Raw genomic sequence first — 24,309 nt, forward strand, 5'->3', positions numbered from 1 at the left:
TTATTCTGCCATCATGGAAAAAAAAAACAAGGCAATAAGACCCCAAAGCAGAGTGCTCACAAAACCCCATACTCTTGGCTTAAAAAAAATAAGCTAATAAGCTGCAATATGGTAGGTGCAATACCTACCATACACCATGTACACCATGATTTACAACACCTAGAAACATGAATGACTTTATGCTGCTTTGAAACTTTGTGGAATCTTCTTTCCTCTACCCTCCTCTTATCTCTCCTTCTTCCTATATAGCTCCTGTCCACCTCCTCCCGTCCATACCCACAAAGTGAGCATTATCAGGGGCTTCATAGTTTAGCCAGTGTTCTGGGCCAAAGGTTCTATATCTCATCCCATCTCTTCCAACTCTATAATGCCCATTCACTTTTCCTCTTGAGAATATGGAATCTGGATCCCCAAGTATACCCCAAATGGTGGTTAGCTACTGGAGATAAACAGATTCTCTTTCTGAGTGTGTGTACTAACAGCACATCATGCCATCAAACATACCCAAACACTGCTGAAAACAGTTGTTAGGAACTGTTTACAATTTGAGATTTTATACTACTTGCAAGCTAACAAGTTAGCCTCCCACAGATTCATGGATGCCGGCAGAAGACACAAGATGCTTGGTTAGAAATAAAGGGCAGTTTATTACCAACAGCAATACCAGTAGCCAAAATATCAGCATTTTTGGCACCAGCTTTCTGAACCTCAATTCCCACATGTGGCACAAGGTCCAGATAACTCCTGCACAGAGTGGGTTACATTACAGGAGAGGAACCCTGAGATTAGGGAACCCAAATCTTTTCATGGACAACAAGCATTCCTTCCTTTTGTCTCAGAATGAAACATTACTTTTATCAGACTGGACAGTAAGCATGTCTGCCCTTTGTTCTAGAAAGAGACACTGCCTCTATTTTCCAAGGCTATGAGCATATCTATAATTTGTTCCAGAGGGAGAAACTATCTTTGTCTTCCAAAGCTGTTTGCTATACAAACATCCTTGAAGAGACTGTCCAGCACAAAGACCAGTCGGTGCTTCAGCTTGCAAGATCTACAGAAATGCAAGATACCCATGGAAAATTGTCTCTCAACATTTTTTTTTACTAACTTAGGCCTCAAAATCTACTCTAAAAGTAAAGAGAAAAAGACAAACAGAGCAAGCTGAGGTTCTAATGGCTCAAGAAAAAAATTGGCTTATGTTACTTCTGTATGGAAGTGCTTCAGTATAAAGACATCAAGTGATCGTCTTTGTATTTTATACAGCACTGAGAATGGCATCTTTTCCCAAAGTCTAGAAACACTTATTAATTAGTCATTACAATTCATGAGGGAACATTTAATGAATATCTTAATGTGCTAGGTACTGTGTTGAGCTCTGTTCCATTATTCTACTAATCGCCTTTTCACTGTGTTGAAGGGAAATTTACTAAAATCATTTTCATCTTTTTTTCTTTATGGCAATTTTTAATTACTTGGTACATTAAATTAAAATAATAAAACTATAAAATTAGAAATGGCCTAGAATATTTTTAATGGTACTTCATAAAAGATGATATAATTTTACTGCAAAAAATTACATTTCAATTAGCCTTTAATTCATGCTACTGAAACCGGTATGCAAATTAATCATTCAAGATTAGACATTTAAAACAAATTGCATATTTACTCTTCTATAAAAGCATGTGCATTTCAGGTATTTTCAAGAACCATCATATATTTCTTTAAAAATACATTGTGACAGTTTTTCAAAATATGTAAGATTTATTCAGTAGCCAAGAGATTCTCCAGAAATTCTATCTATCTTACATTTGTGCTTCATTATAAAAATTAAAATAAGCAAGTTAGTGCTGATTTCTGTTCAGTAAGATTGTGGATAGGAATCCTATGTTTTTCTAGGTGAGAAGAACTGCCCCAAACACTGAGCTTTCAAATCATCATCATCATTATCATCATCATCATCATCATCATTACAGCCCTAGGCTATACTTTCATATACATTTACTTATTTAATCTTCAATAATCCCATGAGTCAGATAATGCATAAAATATAAATATTCACTTTATGGATAAGAAAACCAAAGCTCAGAGTAGTTAAGTGACATACCCAAAGGTCATACCCTAACAAATGGCAGAAAAAGATCTTGAATTTGATTTTCAAGTTCAAACTAAATACCATTACTTTTCACAGTTTGTACTGAACTATATCCCATGGTACTGTAGACAAATTAATTAAGTGAAGGAGGGGAGGAAATGTTATAGGAAAAACAGGACAAAAACAAAAAGAACAACTGCCAGCCACCATGAAAAGGAAAGAGAGATTATGGAGCTGCTCTTCTCTTAGAAGTCTGCATATCCCAGACCCTATACTCTTTCTTATCTTAGTTCCCTCACTTCTCCCATTAGATGGTTCTCAAAAGTTCTCTGTGGTAACAAAAAGAGTCCTGACCATGCATGGGTTGGAAAGAAAAGGCAGATCTAACATCAAATAAAAAAATTTTAATAACAAGAAATCCAAAGTCATAAAATTCCACATTAATCAGAAAACTAATGTGAGCTATTTGAAATGTGTAGTTTTACATGAGAGCTTTCAATAACATATTTGTGAGATCTCTCAACTGTGTCCTGTGGGGACTGAAATTTCTATTTATTGGTAATTTGTGTGTTTATAGTCTTCCATGATAAATGACAGAAACTCTACCAGCAGAAATTTTTGGTGGAATATCAAAGAAATGGGCAGGGTGCCATGTCTTTGGCACATGTTGAAGAACACTCAATATTATCAAGGTATAAAATAAAATAATGCTACAAAATGGAAAAACAACAACAAAAGCACTATATTTACCCTTTAAGTCTTTAGCTGTTTAACTGCTTAACTGCTCTATAAAGACAAGTTGAGCAGATGTCCAGGCATCAGATGACGGCTTTTAAGTTCTTCCTTATCTTGACATTTTAAATCCCTCTTCCAATTTTGAAAGGCCCTGCTATCTGATTATACTCTGCAAGGTTTAACTTTCTAAAATTTCCCTGTGGTTTAGATGAAAATGATGATAGATCCCTTTATTTTTAATGCATTTTCATTTCATTCATTTGGGGCTTGCTTTAGATCTTTGTTCATACCACTAAATTTAGTTTTTAGGAATTCACATTCCAGAATTAAGGATGTTGAGTACATTTTAATAACACTGTAGACTTAGGGCACATCCAAGATGAAGGGCAGGTATTTTTTAGTGAATAAATACACAATGGGAATTGTCACTTGCCATCATGTCTACTAAGTTTGAATCCTAAAAATACTATGACCCTTTGAACGCTGCTCAGAGCTGGAACTTTAGAAAGTATCTCCCTCAGAGGCCCTGGTCTGAGGCTGGAACAGGTGCAGCTATACAGCTGAGAAGAGGCATCGAGCTACCTCTCCTCCTGCAGGTTCTGCAGGTACCCCCCACACACACACAATGGAAGATGGTCTTGATCTGTTTTCCCAAGTCCTGGTGGCTCTGACCTGCTGAACTGGCTTCTGCAGTGGGTGCACTTGGGTACACCCAACCTGAATGGGTGGCATGCTCCTTCTGGGGGAGCTAGAGTTGGAGGCTGAGTGATATGGCTTGCCTCCTCATACAACCACATCAAAATTACAATTAAATTATATAACAATGATCACTAAGAACTGTCAAAAATTGAGTTGAATGAAAGTCCTATAACTACAGAATTAAAGAAGAAACCATTCTGAGACTGGTAGGAGGGTCAGAGATGAGAAACAGGCTGTCCCATTCCTATGTGTGGTGGATAAAAATGGGAGGGACATCTCAGTAGCAAGGAGTCCAAGCCCTAACCCCATGTACCAGTGCTGGAAAGATAAGTCTCCATAACTTCTGGTTCCAGAAATGAGCAAGGAATGAGGTTGTGACAGATAGAAACTTCTGAAGGCCCAGGCAGTTCCTATTCAAGGGCCCATGTGCAGACTTACTTGGACTTACTCCCTCTGAGCTCCAGTGTAACTAAAAGTTATCAGAGTGACATGAGGAAGAACTGAATCCAGCATCAGGGTGAGAGCTGGGGGGGGTAGTTTTCTCCAAGACAGAAGTACTGACAAGGGCCATTGTTCCTTCAATGAGCCTTCCCCCCATAGAACTGGCAGGCAGGTGCCATATCTGAGACTCCATCAACCTGGCTCACACTGGTTACTCCACCCTGGTGATTCCCTGAGGCCCTATCCCACCAAACTTTCAGGCCCATCCAAGCTGCTTCCAGTGCCTTTTTCATATAAATGGCTTGTCTTGGCCCATGTTTCTGATTTTCTTAAATTATCTCAAACAAGCAGCATATGGCTTCAGTAAGGCTGGTACCTCTCACTAAGTTGCCCCAGGCCTGGCACTAGCAGTATCTGGCCTTGGTTCACAGCTTGGCCTCACCTGGGCACTTCCAAACACAGCACAAGTAGCAGCCATCTGCAGTTCACTGTGTAGCTTATACTGTGCAACCCCAGACAGAACACAGGCAGTGGCTGACTTTGGACATGTCAACAGCAATTAGGGTCAAGTACAACAGGGAGGTGTACACAGTGGGTGCCTTATGAGTACTCAGCTTGGGTAACAGGGGAGGCTGTGTGACTGAACCCTACAGGACACACACTACATTAGGCCACTCTAAGAAGCCTGAGAGACATAACACCTCGACTTAATACATAGAAACAAACACTGGGAGGCTGCCAAAATGAAGAGACAAAGAAACATGGCCCAAAGGAAAGAACATACAAAGCCCCAGAAAAAGAAATAAGTAAAATGGAAACAAGCAAACTACTAGATGCAGAGTTCAAAACACTAGTTACAAAGATGCTCAATGAACTTGTGAGAACCTAACCCCATAGAAAAGATAAAATTAAGAATCTTTTCAGAAATTAGAGAATCAATCAGAAATTAAGAATATCTTAATTGAAATAAAGAACAATTTATAAGGAATCAACAGTAGAGTGGATGAAGACAAGAATCAAAATAGCAATTTGGAATATAAGGAACAAAATAATAATCAATCAGAACAGCAATAAGAAAAAAGAATCCAAAATAAATGAGGATAGTGTAAGAAACTCTGAGACAACTTTGAATGTACCAACCTTCACATCATGGGGCGCCAGAAGGACAGCAGAGAGAGCAAGACATTGAAAACCTATTTGAAAAAATAATGACAGAAAATTTCCCTAATATGGTGAAGGAAACAGACATACAAGTCCAGGAAGTGTGGAGCATCCCAAACAAGATGAACTCAAAGAGGCCGACACCAAGACACAATTAAAATGCCAAAGGTTAAATACAAAAAGAAAATCTTAAAAGCAGCAAGAGAGAAGCAGTTAGTTATCTATGAAAGCTTCCACAAAATTGTTGGCTGATTTCTCAAGAGAAACTTTGGGGGCTGGAAGGGATTGGCAAGTAAAACAAGGACCTACAACCAAGATTGTTCTACCTAGCAAAGCTATCACTTAGTATTGAAGGACAGATAAAGAACTTCCCATTCAAGAAAAACTAAAGGATTTCATCACCACCAAACCAGTATTATATGAAATGTTAGAGTCTTCTTTAAGAAGAAGAAGATCAAAAATACAAACAACAAAATGGCAATAAATACATATCAACAATTGAATCTAAAAGACAATATAAACAAACATGAAGAACAGAAACAGAATCATAGATACAGAAAAGGTTTTGATGCTTGCCAGATGGCAAGGGATAATGAAGATAGGTGAAAAAGGTGAAGAGGTTAAGAAGTACACATTGGTATTGTAGTTACCCCCAATAGTCATGGGGATATAAAGTACAGCATAGGGAACAGAGTAGCCAAAGAGCATATATGCATGACCCATGGACATCAACAATGGTATGGGATTGCCTGAGTGAGTGGAGGTTAGATTGGAGGGGGGCAAAGAGGTAAAATTGGGACAACTAATAGTATAAACAATAAAATATAAAAAAGAATAAAATACACAGGGTAGCTGAATAGATGAGAATACATGACCTATATATATGCTGTTTACAAGAGACTCACCTCAGAACAAAGGATGCACATAGACTGAAAATAAGGGATGTAAAAAATATTCCATTCAAGTGGAAATGAAAAAAAAAAAGGCTAGGGTGGCAATACTTATATTAGACAAAATACACTTCAAAACAAAGGTTATTACAAGAGACAAAGAAGAACATTACGTAATACTAAAGGGATCGATTCAACAAGAGGATATAAGCCTTGTAAACATATATGCACCAAACATAGGAGCACCTAAATATAGAGAGAAAATCTTAGTGGACATTAAGGGAGAGATCGACAGCAATACAGTTATAGTAGGGGATTTTAACACCCCATTAATATCAATGGATAAATATTGCAGACAAAAAATCAACAAGACAACAGTGACCTTAAACAACACACTAGACCACATAAATTTAATTTATATTTACAGAACATTTCATCCCAAAGCAGCAGAATATACCCTCTTTTCAAGTACACATGGAACATTCTCCACGACCACATGCTAGGACCTAAAATAAACCTTAATAAATTCAAGAAGACTGAAATTATATCAAGCATCTTCTCTGACCACAGTGGCTTGAAAATAGAAATCAATCATAATTTTAAAAAAACTCAAAAACACTCAAGCATATGGAAGCTAAATAACATTTTATTAAACAATGAATGGGTTAACAATGAGATCAAAGAAGAAATAAAAAGTTACTTGGTGACAAATGAAAATGGACACACAATGACCCAAAATCTACAGGACAGAGCAAAGCAAGTCCTGAGAAAAAAATCAATAGCATTATAGGTCTACCTAAAGAAGCAAGAAAAATACCATATACTTAAAAGAACTAGAAAAGGGACAACGAAGCCTACAGTAACTAGAAGGAAGGAAATTATGAAGATTAGAAAGGAAATAAATGACACAGAGACTAAAAACATAATACAAAACCATATGTCAAATTATTAAATAAGCTGGGTAAAATGGATAAATTTCTGGAAACATGCAATTTTCAAAAACCGAATCACAAAAAAAATGAGAAAAACTGAATAGACTAATTACAATTAATAAAATTGAAGCAGTAATAAAAAAACTCTCAACAAACAAAAGTCCTGGACCAGATTGCTTGACAGGTGAATTTTACCAAACATTCAAGAGAGAACCAACACCTATGCTCCTCAAACTATTGAAAAATATTCAAGAGGAAGGAAGACTCCAAGCTCATTTTATGAGGCCAACATTATTGTAATTCTAAAAGCAAATACAGGCACTACAAAAAAAGAAAATTAGTCCAATATCCCTGATGAACATAGATGGTAAAATCCTCAACAAAGTATTAATAAACCATTAAATACATTAAAAACATCATACATTGTAATCAAGTGAGATTTATTCTGGTGATGCAAAGTTGGTACAATATTTGCAAATCAATAAATGTGATACATCACATAAATAAAATGAAGGATAAAAATCACATGATCATATCAATACATGCAGAAAAAGAATTTGATAAAATATGTCACCTATTCATGATAAAAGCTCTTATCACAGTGGAAATAGATAGATCATACCTCAACATAATAAAAGCCATTTATGGCAAACCCACAACCAACATCATACTCAATGGGCAAAATCTAAAAGTATTTCCCTTGAGAACAGGAACAAGACAGGGATGTCTGCTTTCACCACTCTTTTTTAACATAGTACAAGAAGTACTAGTCACTACAATAAAAAAAAGAAGAAGAAATAAAAGGCACCCAAATTGGAAAGGAAGAAGCAAAATTGCAATTATTCACAGATGATATGATACTGTGTATAGAAAACTCTAAAGACTCCACCAAAAAAACTACTAAAACTGATAAATGGGGAGTTCCAGTCTAGATGGAGGCATAGGTAGAAACGCTTTGCTTCCTCACACACCCTAAAGAAGGATAACAACCAATTTAAAAACAAAAAACCCAGAACTGCCAGAAAATCAAACTGCATGAAAGTCCAACAACCAAGGAGTTAAAGAAGAAGCATTCATCCAGATTGGTAGGAGGAGCAGAGACAAGCAGCCGGGGCAGAGAGGACATGCTGCAAGAGGGCAGTGGACTGGGTTGGGTGAGACAATGGCTGGTGGATGGGATTTCCCACATTCACATGCCCATAAGCCAGGAGGAACAACTGGGGAGCAAAACAAACCACACGATCCAGGGTTCCAGTGTGGGGAAACAAAGCCTCAAAAACTTTGGTTATAAAAATTGGTGGGTGTTGTGGCAATGGGAGAAACTCCCAGTCTCATAGGAGAGTCTGCTGGAGAGACCCACAGGGTCCTAGAGCATACACAAGCCCATCCACCTGGTAATCAGCATTTTAAAGGGTACAATTCACTTGTGGGAAGCAAGGGAAGTGACAGAAAGTGGGGCAAGAGCCAAGCAAGTGCCATTGTTCCCTCTCTGACACCTCCTGCACATAAAGTGCCACAATGAAGTGATGTGGGTTGCCCCACACTGATGAATACCTAAGGCTCCACCCCTTACAATATAACAGGTGTGCTGATACAAAGAAATATGGCCTAAATGAAAGAAGAGATAAAAGCTCCAGAAAAAGAAGTGACAAGGAAAGAGACAATCTATCAGATGCAGGGTTCAAAACACAGGTAATCAGAATGCTCACAGAAATGACTGAGTTCAGTCACAAATCGAAGGAAGAAATGAAGGCTATACAAAGTGAAATAAAGAAAAATATACAGGGAATCAACAGTGAAGGGAAGGAAACCGGGACTCGAATCAAAGATTTAGAACAAAAGGAAGAAATAAACATTAAACTGGAACAGAATGAAGAAAGAAGAATTCAAAAAAATGAAGAGAGGCTTAGGAACATCTGGGACAACTTTAAACTTTCCAACATCCAAATCATAGGTGTACCAGCAGGAGAAGAGGAAGAGCAAGAAATTGAAAACTTATTTGAAAAAATAATGAAGGAAAACTTCCCCAGTCTGGCAAAGGAAATAGCCATGCAAGTCCAGGAAGCTCAGAGAGTCCCAAAGAAATAGGATTCAAGAAGAAACACACCAAGACACATCATAATTATATTATCCAAGATTAAAGATAAGGAGAGAATCTTAAAAGCAGCAACAGAAAAGGAGAGAGTTACCAGTACCTACAAAGTAGTGCCCATATGACTATCAACTGATTTCTCAAATGAAACCTTGCAAGCAAGAAAGACTTGGAAAGAAGTATTCAAAATCATGAAAGACAAGGACCTACATTCAAGATGACTCTATCCAGCAAAGCTATCATTGATAATGGAAAGGCAGATAAAGTGCTTCCCTGATAAGGTCAAGTTAAAGGAGTCCATCATTGTATGAAATGTTAAAGGGACTTATCTAAGAAAAAGATGATTGAAACTATGAAAAGTAAAAGGACAACAAACTTACAACTATCAACAACTGAACCTAAAAAACAAAAACTAAAACTAAGCAAACAACTAGAACAGGAACAAAATCACAGAAATGGAGATCACAATGAAGGTTATAGTGGGGATGGGGAGGGGTACAATGGGGGGAAAAGGTACAGGGAATAAGGATAATTGGTAGGTACAAAATAGACAGGGGGAGGTTAAGAATAGTAAAGGAAATGGAGAAGACAAAGAACTTACATGTACAACCCATGGACATGAACTAAGGGGGAGGGAGAATGCTGGAGGGTGGAGAAATGAGGGCAGCGGGGGACAATGGGGAGAAAAATTGGGACAACTCTATAGGGAACCATTTCATGTGGCATGGGAATATAGCTCACTTACCACTTGGAAAGGCCAGTGGGAAGTGAATGGCACACAGGAGCTATGCCCACGGATAGGTTTTCCCATGGAGAATCAAGGCCTGCATTGTACATAGGCTGCTATGAGACTTGCTTTCACTAAAACTCCCTCACCCTGAATTGAGGCATCAAGTGCTTGCTGTAACATCCTCAGATCTGTTGTAAACCTCCCAAGTATGGAGTGTAATGGGTTCAACCACTTTTCCCCTTGGTCTGCAACATCCTTCTCTTTGAAGTAATTAGCAACATTCTTTCGTTTGTTATCTATAAAAGGTCATCACCCACAGCGAACCTGTGCATAGTAAATGAGGGCCATCCTCAATGTAATGTACCCAGAAAAGCAATAAAAGCCTGTCTAGGCAGGATACGAGGCCTTCTCTCTCTCTCAGAGAGTGGCTATGCCATCCCTTTTTCTCCACAGGACTTCTGTAGTCTGAGTGTATTTGTTCATAGCAGCCACAACACACATGGATCCTGCCGGCCAGGATCCACATTACAACTATAATAGCATAATCAATAAAGCAGACTTAAGAAAAACTGATAAATGGCCCTGGCTGGCATGACTCAGTGGATTGAGTGCTGGCTTGCAAACCAAAGGGTCACGGGTTCAATTTCCAGTCCGGGCATATGCCTGGGTTGCGGGCCAGGTCAGATCCCCAGCAGTGGGTGCATGAGAAGCAACCACACATTGATGTTTCTCTCCCTCTCTTTCTCCCTCTCTTCTGCTCTGTCTAAAATAAATAAATAAAATCTTTTTTTTAACTGATAAATGGATTCAGTAAAGTAGCGGGATATAAAATTAATAGTCAGAAATCTATGTCATTTTTATGTATCAATTATTAGAAAGAGAAATTAAGAAAACAAGCCCATTCATTATTGCAAGGAAAAAATTAGGTACCTAGGAATAAATTTAACCAAGGAGTTCAAAGACCTTTACTTGTAGAATTATAGGATACTGAAGAGAGTAATTGAGGATGATACAAATATAAGTGGACATATACAACATGTTCATGAATAGGAAAAATTAACATTATTAAAATTTTAATACTATCCAATGCAATCTACAGATTCAACCTAATTCCTATTGAAATACCAATGGCAGCCCTCATCTGGTGTGGCTCAGTAGATTGAGTACCAGCCTGCTAACTAAAGGGTCACCAGTTCAATTCTCAGTCAGGGCACATGTTTGGGTTGTGGGCCAGGTCCCCCGTAGTGGGAACATGAGAGGCAACCACACGCTGATGTTTCTCTCCCTCTCTTTCTTCCTCCCTTCCCCTCTGTATAAAAATAAATAAATACAATCTTTAAAAAAATAAAATACTAATGGCATATCTCCTGGATATAGAACAAATATTCCAAAAATGTATATGAAACCCCAAAAGACCCTGAATAGCCTTAGCAATCTTAACAAAGAAGAACTGAGTTGGAAGTATCACAATACCTGATATCAAAATATACTACAAGATCATTGTAATCAAAACAGCGTGGTACTGGCATAAAAACAGACATGTAAATCAATGGAACAGAATAGAGAGCCCAGAAATAAACCTATGCCTTCAGAGTCAATCAATATTTGACAAAGGAGCAAGAACATTCGATAAGGTAAAGACAGTCTCTTAAATAAATTATGTATGGGAAATTGGACAAATACATGCAAAAAATGAAACTAGACCAGCAACTTACACCATTCACAGGAATAAACTCAAAATGAATTAAAGACTTCAATGTAGGCAGCAAAACCATAACAACCATAAAAGAAAACAAAAGCAGTAAAAACTCAGACATCTCTTGTAGCCCTAGTTTTGCCAATATATCTCTTCAGGCAAGGGAAACAGAGGAAAAACTAAACAAATGGGACTACATCCAACTAAAAATTTTTTTCACAACAAAAGATACCATCAACAAATGCAAGGAAACCCACTGAAAGAGAGAACATATTCACCAATAATACATCTAATAAATGGGGATAATATCCAAAGTATATAAAGAACTTATACAACTCCACACCAAGAAAACAACCCAATTAAAAAATGGGCAAAGATCTGAACAGACACTTCTTTAAAAAGGACATACAGAGAGCCAATAGACTTGTAAAAAGATGCTCAACATCACTAATTATTAAACAGATACAAATTAAAACCACAATGAGATATCACTTCATGCCTGTCAGAATAGCTATCATTAATATATCAACACAAGTGTTGGCGAGGAGGAAGAGAAAATGGAACACTTGTACACTGTTAGTGGAAATGCAGACTGTTGCCGCCACTGTGGAAAACAGTGTGGAGTTTCCTCTACAAATTATGGAACTTCCTTTTGATCCAGCAATTCCACCTTTGGGAATACATCCGAAGAAACCCAAAACAATAATTCAAAAGAATATATGTTCCTTTATGCTCATTGTAGCATTACTTACAATAGCTAATATCTGGAAACAGCCCAAGTGTCCAAGTATAGATGAGTAGATAAAAAAGCTGTGGTACATTTACACAATGGAATACTACTCAGCCATAAAAAAGAATGAAATCTTACCTTTTGCAACAGCATGGATGGACTTTTGAGATTATTATGCTAAGTGAAATACACCACTTAGAGAAAGACAATTACCATATGATCTCACTTATATGTGGAATCTAATGAGTGAAACAGTTTAATAAACAAAATGGAAACAGAAGTATAGATACATAGAACAGACTGACAGCTATAAGAGGGAATGGGGGTTGGGTAAAAAGAGGTGAAGGGATTGAGATATATATATTCCAGTAGAAGTAAGGCCTGCTTGAGTGTGGTTAGTAGGGTAATAATATGGGCATAATAATTTATAGTTTTAATTTGAATACTTCACCTAAAATGTCATATAGTGTGCTTGAATATGATATTGTTATGTTACAGCATTACATGTTTATGTTTTGGTAATAAAAGATTTTTTAATAAAAAGTGGAGTTATTTGTGCCAGACCCTGTATATATCTTATAAACACAGACAACAGTATGGTGTATGATGATAGCCAGAGGGGAAGAGGGGTGATTGGGGTGAGGGAGGCGGAAGAGGGCAAAGGGAGGATAAATGGGGACATAGACTTTATTTGGGGCAATGGGCACACAATGCAGTATGCAAATGATGTTTTGTTGAATTGTATATTTGAAGCCTATATGGTTTTGTTAATCAATGTCAGCCCAATAAACTCAATTTAAAAATAAATAAATAGCACAAAAAATGCTAAGACAGTTTAGAGTATCTTTTCCTCCTCTTGTGTTCATTATCATTCCTTAACTAAGATGACTATTCCATCTTTTTCATTTTTTAAAAGATTTTATTTATTTACTTTTAGAGACAGGGAAGGGGAGTAGAAAGAGAGAAATATCAATGTGTAGTTGCCTCTCACGTGCCCCCCACTGGGGACCTTGCCCGCAACCCAGGCATGTGCCCGGACTATTTTTATTTTTATACAATGTCATTTTTGGGGTTTGGGCTCATAAAAATAACTTTTTTATATATAGGTAGTCTGATACCTGCCTTTTAGCAAAAGAAGAAAAAGATTAAATTCTACATCTCTGATCATAATAAGAAATATTATATCTTATGCATTCCCTCCCAGCCATTAAGTGAGCCCCAAATGATAGCATGTTAGGTGCTGTAATGTCTGCTTGATTACTGCCTTCTTGCCAAGTTTTCCTTACATACTCTATGATCTGCTCTCAAACACCTCCCAACTCCTTACCCCACCACTTAAACCTCTTTATCTCAAGTGGTTCCTTTTTACTAATGTACCTTCTCTTCCATCTTTACCTGGAGAAACCTTTGAGATACCAGTCAAATGCCTTATTCTCAGTGGGTACTAGCATTTGCTCCTCTGATCCCTCAAAGGACCAGGTATCATTCATGATGCCTGCCTTGTGTTATGGGCATTGTGTATCACTTTTCCTCTCCTTTTTTCCTTCCTCTCTCCCCTGCTTCCTTCCTTTCTTCAACAAATATCCATCAAGTGGCCACCATGCACCAAGCACCTGTCTTCACATATCATTTACCTCCACTCTTAAATTTCACTCTGCTCAATTCAGTGACCAATACCTCCCCAGTGTCTCCCCTCTGGGGTTGCCAGATTTAGCAAATCGAAGTACAGAATGCCTAGTTAAATTTGAATTCCAGATAGACAATGAATAACTTTTAATGTATGTTGCATGCAATATTTGGGACACAGTTACAGTAAAAACTTCATTGCTTATCTCAAATTCAAATTTAACTGGGCGTCGTACATTTCATCTGGCAACCTTACCACCATTCCTCCTCCACTTTATGAAATGCAGTATTTAAATATGGTATATGCCCAACATGAGTGACATGAATGAGTGACTTCTATTCTGTGATTACATTTGCTTGATTAAAGTAGATTATCCTAGAATATAAAAACATATCTAAGAAATACTACTCTGTTGAGGGGATGAAATAAGTTGCTAGTGGAGATCAGTGTTCTTAAGCAAGGATACACTAAGAACCAAATGGAAAACAGTTCTAGACCCCAGGCCTACAGAATCACAAATTCTTGGGGAGCCAGGAGATTCTGACAATCACTCTGGACTGAGAAATGGTATAGACTTACCAGCATATCATGGCACATTTCTAATTATCCTTGCTTTAGCATAGATTAGTTTGGACTTGATAGTATTTGACAAAGAATTTTTCTGTTAGTCAATTGGAAGTAAAACTACTGGGGTTAACCTCTGACATTCCTGGCTTGGTATAATATTGTTTTAACTACATTCCAAAAATTTCTACAAATATCACACATCTAACCACAAAGAGAATAATGTCCTACAATGAAAGCAAGCCTTGAAGTGCAACAGTGACTTGACTTATAACACACCTATATCTTTCTATCAGCAAGGATTCGGCAACATTAAAAATATGTACTTCTGATTAGAAGCTGAATATAACTGAATGCCTATTTTGGCACCATGGTAAGTGATGCCTCTTTGTTTCTGGCTTATTCTAAGCTCCCCCCTTCCTAAAAAAGTTACATGATAATAGAGGCAACTAAAAGGGAAGCTAGATCCAGGTGCATTAATTTCTAAATGGTCAGTTCCACAAAAAACAAACAGGTGCATCTGACCTCCAAGTTCATTTGGAAATTACTGAAACCCTATGGAAGTGACAGGAACGCTATCAGTGTGCAGCACCTAAATATGACCCCTAGCCCCTTCGCTGGGCCCACAGGCACATGGAAAGCAGTCCAAGGACACTCAAGACACAACTGAAAGAAAGACTACCTACCCCATCCCAGGTCTGAGCCACTGATTCATTAAGTTTGTTTTCTTTTCCCCAATTATTTAATTTAGAAAAGCCTAAAGAAGGTATTAACTGATTTTCCAGGGTGACCTCTGTCCAAGTAGGCCTTCCTTAATAAAAATCATATTAAAAATTTCAAGAGACTGGTTTCTCACAAAACAAAGTTTGATGATAGGATGGTTATTCATGTTTGCCTCCCACAGAACTTGCTAGAGCCTATCAAGTATCTCCACTCTGTTGATAAATACAGTCTCATTCCATATCATCATTACTATACATTCTGTATGGATTACTTGAGCTGTGTCTTTACTCATGGAAATAACCTGATAAGAATGGGCCAGTCAGAACTTCTGAAATTTTCATAAAAGACTTTAAAATTGTCTGTTACTCAGGGCTTTTTTCCTGAGTGTTTATGAATAACACTCCCTACTATTTACATAAAAATTATTTTCAAACAAATCATCACAACTATCTTCAATTTGTCTTTGGAATCTGCCTATATGAGATTTGAAATCAGGAGTTGAGAGAATTGAAAACTCTTAATGAAACCTTTCCAATATCCTCATAAAGGATCTTGTATTTCATTTCTCTTCTTGGATAGCTAAATAAAATGAAAACTCACTGGAATAATTACAATGCAAGTCACTAATGCAGGCTTGGGATGTCCCAGACCTCCAGCCCATCATTTGTATAAATTTGGTGTCATGTGGTAAAGGTAATTAAAACATAAGTAAAGCTTAGTTAGAGAATATCAGAGTAAGCATTTAAGTGTAAACTTATGAGAAAAAAAATTGCTAAAGCAATACTACCACTTAACTAATACATACACTTAGGTAAAATAGATGTTCATAGGAATTAAAAATTATAAACTTTCTTTCTTTTCTGAAACAATCCTTCAAATATTTCCTAATACATTATTTTAAATCTTTGAAAACTGCCTTATGCATGTTAAAAATGACTCTAAAGAGCCTAAAGACCTCTTGTCCCTTTACAAAATAAAATGTCACACTTTCAACCTTAAAAGTTTATGAAAACTCTTTTTAAATATCAAGGCATTTTCATATTTCCTAAAAGATTTACCATTAAGTCATAAGTTCTCCAAACAAAAAGACCAGGGAGTAGAGAGTGTATCGGTCAAAACAAAAAGAATAATGAGGACAGCACATAGCACCACCTCAAACTAATTCTCACCTTCTCCCTCCACTAGTAAAACCAAACACAGACACTAAATCTAATCTTCTTCCTCTTTATACCACCTCAACAGCAGCTCTGTTCTAACATGATACAATAAGCCTGATTTGGTTCATGATCTGGACACCCCTAATTCTCAGTCCATGCCTTTAGTCTTGATTTTTTTTCCTGAAAACATACAAGGTTCAACCTGCCTGGTAGGCTTCACCGTACAAATATCCCAACACAATTTCCAAAGCTTCATGACCCTAACAAACACACCTCAGCTCTAAACCCAATGCTGCTCCTTGTTCCATGCTTCTGGGCTTTATTAATGCATCAATCACACAGTGAGCTCTAAGGCAATCAGTTAAGACTCAGATACAGCAAGTTACCTCTCTGAGCCTATTTCCTTTCCTGAAAAGCTGACAATGACCTACTCTAGATGGCTATTAAGAGATTAAATAAGATAACGATAAAGTAGGCACTTTAGATATTCACCTTCCTCACTCTCCATATTTACTTTTTAAATACATTTTATTGATTATGCTATTACAGTTGTCCCATTTTCCTCCCTTTGTTCCGCTCCATCCTTCACACCACTCCCATCCCCATTCCCCGCCTTAGTTCATATCCATGGGTCATATACTTATTTTCTTTGGCTTCAACATTTTCTATCCCATTCTTAAGTACATTCTAAATGATAGTGTTGCTGGATAGAGTCATCTTGGATATAGGTCCTTGCCTTTCATGACTTGGAATACTTCTTTCTAACCCTTTCTTGCCTACAAGGTTTCTTTTGAGAAATCAGCTGACAGTCTTATAGGAACTCCTTTGTAGGTAACTGTCTCCTTTTTTCTTGCTGCTTTTAAGATTCTCCCCTTTTCTTTACTCTTGGGTAATGTAAGTATGATGTGCTTTGGTGTGTGCTTCTTTGGATCCAACTTCTTTGGGACTCTCTAAGCTTCCTGGACTTCCTGGAAGTCTATTGACTTTGCCAGGTTGAGGAAGTTTTCCTTCATTATTTTTTCAAACAAGGTTTTAATTTCTTGTTTGAAAACAAGTTCCAACAACTTCCTCTTCTCCTTCTCACACCCTTAGGATTTGGATGTTGGAACATTTCAAGTTGTCCTAGGGGTTCCTAAGCCTCTCCTCATTTTTTTGAATTCTTGTTTCTTCTTTCTGTTCTGGATGAATGTTTCTTTCTTTCTTCTGCTTCAAACCATTGATTTGAGTCCCGGTTTCCTTCCTGTCACTGTTGGTTCCCTGTACATTTTCCTTTATTTTGCTTTTCATAGTCTTCACTTTTTCCTCTATTTTGTGGCCATACTCAACCAATTCTGTGAGCATCCTGATTACCAGTGTTTTGAACTGTGAATCTGATAGGTTGGCTATCTCTTCATTGCTCAGTTGTATTTTTTCTGGAGCTTTGATCTGTTCTCTCATTTGGGCCATTTTTTTTGTCTCAGCTTGCCTGTCACATAGTAAGGGGCAGAGCCTTAGGTATTCAAGAGGGCAGGCAACCCACAGAGCTGCTATGTTGTTAAACTGTATGTGGGTGAGGGGTCAGAGAGGGAACAATGCCACTTGTTCAGCTATTGGCTTTCAGTCACTTCCGCCACTACCCACAAGCAAATTGTGCATTTCTGGTACTGATTCCTGGATGGGTGGGTTTGTGTACATTCCAGGACCCTGTGGGTCTCTCCAACAAACTCTCCTGTGAGGCTGGGAGTTTTTCCCACTGCCTGAAGCCCCACAGATTTTTCAGTCAGAGGTTTTGAGGCTTTAGTTCCCCACAATGAAACCCTGGGTTGCTTGGTCCGTCTCTCTCCCCATTTGTCCCTCTTGGTTCATCCACATGCAAATGTAGGACTGCTCACCCCACTCCTCCAGCCACTGCCTTGCCACAAGTCCTCTCTGCCCAGCTTCCCATCTCTGCTCCTCCTACAAGTCTGGATGAATGTTTCTTCTTTAACTCCTTGGTTGTTGGACTTCCATACAGTTCTTCAATTTTCTGGCAGTTTTGGTTATTTACTATTTTTAAACTTGTTGTTTTCCTTCTTTTGGTTGTGCGAGGAGGCACAGTGTATCTACCTATGCCTCCATCTTTGTCAGAAGTTACTCTTTGTATTTAATCACTGATCAAGGCCTATCAACTCTGCCATCCAAATGTCTCTAAAATCTTTCCCCTATTTTCTATTTCTACCATCAATGTCCTGGTTTGGACAGATAGCATGTCTAACCTAAACAACTGCAAAACTCTTAGACTAGTCACCTTGTTCCCTTTCCTCTCTAACCTGCTTGCCCATAAGCTCCACAAAGTAGGAGTATAATGGGCCTTATTCCTTTTGTCCATTTTCTCAAAAACTCAGTACAGTGCCTGGCAGTATAGGTTGGCAATGCTGACTGGCTCCCAGTTCATCATCCAGACACAAGGAAGCCATACTCTAAGAAAAACTTCAATCCTCAGTTTATTACACATAGGCAGAAAATAATAAAATGTGTTAAATAATGATGAGTAGATAATAAGGATAGCATGTACATGTTAAACATAGAAAGAAAGGGATGGAAGGACTAAGAGACAATTAGTTTTTAGTATATATTAAAAATACATGAGGCACCTGGGCTCTAAATATTCATGACGCACTGATCTACATGAGGTAGTAAATATTCATAAGTATTCAATATTCATGAGGCCTTAATTCAGCCACTCATCCATTGGTGACACCCATTCAGTAACCATGTGTCCTTTACCCAAGAAACACAAACAAAGCCTATATTATTCTGCAGGCTTATTGGTGAGCAGCAGCTGTGGCCAGACCTACTTGTCCCTGCATTTCTCTGATAGTGTGTGTGCCCTTAGCCCAAGGTCCTTTCTGTCTATGGTCCTCCTTGAACTTCTACTCTGGTCTTTAAACCACACTATTAGCAGGAGGAGCTGATGCAACACAGACAGGACCATTGCTTACCCTAAGATTTAAGCAAGGTGGTCATTCTATCCACTTTTACCCTGTCCTAAGTGTGTGAATCTACCTCATCTCTTTTCCCTTGCATCTTGCTACATATTTGAAATTATTTTAATGCATCATATAACTGATGCATTTTAATTTGGCCTATGAGGCTTCTGTTCTGTGGTCTCTGGGAAAGCCTGCATGCATGCTTCTTGGAGGCTACCACTGAACCAAGGTAATATCCCACACTACATTCCGGCTGCTGCAGAGAGAAAAGATTGTAGGACTAGTAGTAATGGAAGCAGAGAGACCTATTAGGAAGCTATTCCATTACTCTAGTCAAGAAACGAGGGTAGCCTGGGTTAGAATGGTATCAAAGGAGATAGGAAGATATGAACAGATTCAAGATATGTTTTGCTAGGAGAATGAAGAACAAAGATGGTGGAAGTAAACAATATGGAAAGTAAATAGAGACTATAGTCAGAGAAGGCAATTTTGGAGCCTAAAATATTTGAAATGGCAATACTCCAAAAGACAAAGAGGAAATAATGTACCCCAAAATCATGGCTTGTCGGGAACCAAAAGGGTCCTAGGAGGTCATCTACATAAAACACCAAACAAATATATGATTCCCTTCCTACACCTCTATTAAACTGTCAATGAAAAACAACCTCTGACCTGTCCCCAAGGCCATCCATCTATTCCAATGACCAAACAAACATGTGATTCCCCTGTCTTCCACCCAACCCTGACCATGCTCATCCAGAGCCATCTACTACAACTTTTGGTGGCTTTCTTCCAGAAAATTATTCCTGTTACTGACTTGAATTCTAATCTACTAGGTCTTGTCCTTGAGGATACAGAAAATTAGGTCACCCCTTTCCATATGACATCCCTGTAGATTCCTAAAGACATTTATCAGGCACACCTCAGTTTTTCCTGTACAGATTTTCCTTTTCACTCTTTTCCCTTACACATGACAAATTTTCAGTTCTTTCACCATCATGGTTGCTACCCCCCGAAGGCATAAAGAACTTAGCATCATCCTACATGAAGGACTAATAGCACAAACAGAGGAAATCTGTCACTATGCTTCTAATAATGCAATCTTAGCTGCTCTGGTGGCAACATCACAGAGTTAACTCTTATCTACCCAAAAGGGGAGTATGAATAAAGATGACTGGCATACACGTGGTGAAGGAAAAATGATCCTCTGTTGAAGTACCATCAAAGTCTACACTTAACAGGGATGAGGATGAGGAGAAGGTGGTTTAAGTAAATGCCAGTAAATTCAAGAAAAGAGTGAATACCAATCTGGAAGTGGCAGTAGAGAACAGTCTTCTCTCTTCTCTTGATAGTGTTGTGAAGAAAGTAATGTGGTCATAACCAAAAAACCAAAACATTTACAGAAAAAAAGTCAAAGAAGTAGGAGTTTTCTCATACTAGGGCAGCACCTGAAAGGATACAAGTATGTCACAGTATGTCACAGAAGAGTGGGAAAAATGGCCAATGTTGAGGTAGGAGGGTAGAAACCTAGTAAGTCACTATCAATAACTACAAGCTAGCAGCATATTTATATTACCACTTCCAACAAGTTAGACACCTGAGCAGCAGCATGGGTTCTTTACAAAAAGTCAGAGAAAGATAGTATAAAGGCAGAAGTTAGAAGTGAAAGAACTATAAATCTGCTTTAAATCCATACCTTGAGGCAGTCCACTATTTTTCACTGGTGGCTCATATACTTGAATTGTGTCATCTTCAGGGTAGAACAAAATTTTATGGTATCTTATTCTATAGTTTTCTTGTCTTTTATCATGTACTTCATCTTCTACATAGGCATCAAAAGATAATATCTGTTGGAATCATAATTAGAAATTAGGAAATATTAAAAAATCAGCAAATTTGAAATCAATAAGGCTATTGCCTGTACACTTTTTGTTACTGTAAAGAAAAAAGTTAAGGAGATTTTGAAAGAAGACAATCTACACATCAGCTGTGAGAATGAATACACAAACAATGCTTCAGTATATAAATATTATTTTATATTTTCTTCACCATCTGATTATAATGAGGAAATGATATTCAAGCAGTAAATCCATCATTCAGCTCTACCATAAATTGAAGTAGCATCTCTCTTTGGAATTTCACAAGGGGATTCTATTCTATGTGTATGTGTTATAGACAAAATAATATTCATTCTCATAACATGAATGTTAAGTTTGGTCATTTTCCCCCTTAAAAATAACACCAAACTATCTTAGTTCTAGTATAAAATTATCCTGACTTCTGGTCCTGCTGATTGCTTGCCTTATGAGTAATTCAAACAGGCAGATCTGAAATTCTTCCAATGCACCAAGAGCCACTATACACTTCTTCAGGAACTTCAAAAAGCTCAGCTCAATGTTAGACCCAGTTTCATCTTACATTGCATGTATATTTGTGTGGGGTACTTAGGTAAGAGAGGTAAATTCTAAAGTAGTTAGTAAAAATCAGATATAGTCAAAAGTATCCTTGAAAACTCCTTAACCACTTTGGAAAACTGTGACTTTCAGTAATACAACACAGCCCATTTTGCTCCCATTCTCAACCAAAGAATTGTCTCTTTATTGAATATCATTTGAAATAGCTTCTTTAGGCTTAGGTGTCATGTTGTATGAAAAAAATGTATCTTTAACCATTGAAATAACCAACAATATGGTGGCATGCTCACACACTGAGAAGGACATGGTAATTGAAAACAACTAAGGGAACAGCAGATTTAGGCTACCATTTCAAGCCTGACCTGAGGCACAGGCTCCTTGAAAGCTCCATTTTAATATTCCCTTTGCTCTCATTTTTATCAATTTTTATAATTAAAGTTGCAAAATTTAATTGTACATATGATATAAGAGCAGGGTAATTCAACATGGACAACATGATATATATAATTGAGTCAGTTTGGGGTGGGCAGTTATCCTAATTAGGAATATTCTCTGGAAGTGTTGAGCAAGTTCCTATCAGAAGCCCGCTCTTTAGAAGGAGCTGACAAAATGCCTCAGTAATTAATCTCTGATGAAGATATGAAACTTTGCTAATTACCATAAAGGATTATAAACATGAGTTTTAGTAAAATGATTGTATTCAAACTGAATGAATTGGTTACAACTATTGACCAGACACTGTCTTTACCAGATCAGGTTCTAAAAATCTAGTAAGCTCAAAGATTCATACCCTTCAAAATGGTAACTTTGGCTTCATTCCAAAGTGGTCCTATGTTCAGCTTCTTTCTTGGAAAATTCATCTTGCCTGATTCTATTTAAGAGTTAGCTAAACCCACTCTAGTCTTCTGGCTACTTTGCCTCCTCACACAACCAAAAGAAGGAAAACAACAAATTTAAAAACAAAAAACAACCAGAACTGGCAGAACATCGAACTGTATGGAAGTTTGACAATCAAGGAGTTAAAGAAACATTCATCCAGACTGGTAGAAGGGATGGAGATGGGCGGCTGAGCAGAGAGGACTTGTGGCAAAGCAGTGGCTGGAGGACTGGGATGGGCAAGCAGCAGTAAGCGGAGTAGCTGTCCCACATTTGTGTGCAGATAAACCAGGAGGAACAACTGAAGAGCAAGATAGACCACCAACCCAGGGTTCTACTATGGGTAAATAAAGCCTCAAAACCTCTGCCTGAAAAATACTGTGGGCGTTAAGGTGGCTGAAGAAACTCCTGGCTTCACAGGACAGTTAATTGGAGAGACCCACAAGGTCCTAGAATGTACACAAACCCACCCACCTGGGAATCAGCACCAGAAGGTCCCAATTTGCTTGTGGGTAGTGGTAGAAGTGATTTAAAGCTGACAGAGAGTTGAAGAAGTAGCATTGTTCCCTCTCTGACCCCTCCCCTACATACAGTATAACAACACAGAAGCTCCGTGGGTTGCCTGCCCTGTTGAATACCTAAGGCTCTGCCCCTTACTACATGACAGGAGAGTCACAACAAAAAAATATATAGCCCAAATGAAAGAACAGATCAAAGCTTCAAAAGAGGGAGAAAAGGTACAGGGAATAGGTAACAAATGGTAGGTAGAAAATAGACAAGGGTAAGTTAAGAATAATATAGGAAATACAGAAGCCTAAAACTTATATGTATGACCTATGGACATGAACCAAAGGGGGAAGGGAATGTGGGTGGGAGGGGATGTGCAGGGTGGAGAGGAATAAAGGGGGGAACAGGACAACTATAATAGCATAATCAATAAAATACATTAAAAATTTTTTAAGCTCCAGAAAAAATATACCTAAGTGATGAAGAGATAGCCAACCTAACACATGCATAGTTCAAACACTGTAATCAGGATTCTCACAGGACTAGTTGAGTATGGTTGCAAAACAGAGGAAAAAGTGAAGGCTGTGAGAAGTGAAATAAAGGAAAATGCACAGGGAACCAACAGTGACAGGAAGGAAAACAGAACTCAGATCAACAATTTGGAGCACAAGGAAGAAAGAAACATTCAACCAGAACAGAAAGAAGAAACAAGAATTCAAAAAATGAGGAGAGGTTTAAGAACCTCTAGGACAACTTGAAATGTCCCAATATCCAAATCCTCAGGGTGTGAGAAGGAGAAGAGGAAGAGCAAGAAATTGAAACCTTGTTTGAAAAAATAATGAAGGAAAACTTCCTCAACCTGGCAAAGTCAATAGACTTCCAGGAAGTCCAGGAAGCTTAGAGAGTCCCAAAGAAGTTGGATCCAAAGAAGCACACACCAAAGCACATCATACTTATATTACCCAAGAGTAAAGAAAAGGGGGAGAATCTTAAAAGCAGCAAGAAAAAAGGAGACAGTTACCTACAAAGGAGTTCCTATAAGACTGTCAGCTGATTTCTCAAAAGAAACCTTGTAGGCAAGAAAGGGTTAGAAAGAAGTATTCCAAGTCATGAAAGGCAAGGGCCTACATCCAAGATGACTCTATCCAGCAAAGCTATCATTCAGAATGGAAGGGCAGATAATGTGCTTCCCAGATAAGATCAAGTTCAAGGAGTTCATCATTACCACACCCCTATTACATGAAATGTTAAAGGTACTTATCTAAGAAAAAGAAGATAAAAAAATGTGAACAGTA

The 24,309-nt window shown here is 37.9% G+C and overlaps 1 protein-coding gene across 1 annotated transcript in view; it reads right to left on the minus strand.

Annotated features, from left to right (window-relative positions):
- Nucleotides 1-24,309, minus strand: part of EFHC2 (EF-hand domain containing 2) — a 231,943-nt gene that overhangs the window by 158,054 nt on the left and 49,580 nt on the right. Inside the window, exon 2 of the mRNA XM_045860517.1 lies at nucleotides 20,914-21,064. Coding sequence (XP_045716473.1) covers nucleotides 20,914-21,064 — 151 coding nt within the window. The remainder of the gene's footprint in view (nucleotides 1-20,913; nucleotides 21,065-24,309) is intronic.

The sequence above is a fragment of the Phyllostomus hastatus genome, unplaced genomic scaffold, assembly GCF_019186645.2.
Source record: "Phyllostomus hastatus isolate PE091 unplaced genomic scaffold, TTU_PhHast_1.1 phas_scaffold_200, whole genome shotgun sequence".
NCBI lineage: Eukaryota > Metazoa > Chordata > Mammalia > Chiroptera > Phyllostomidae > Phyllostomus > Phyllostomus hastatus.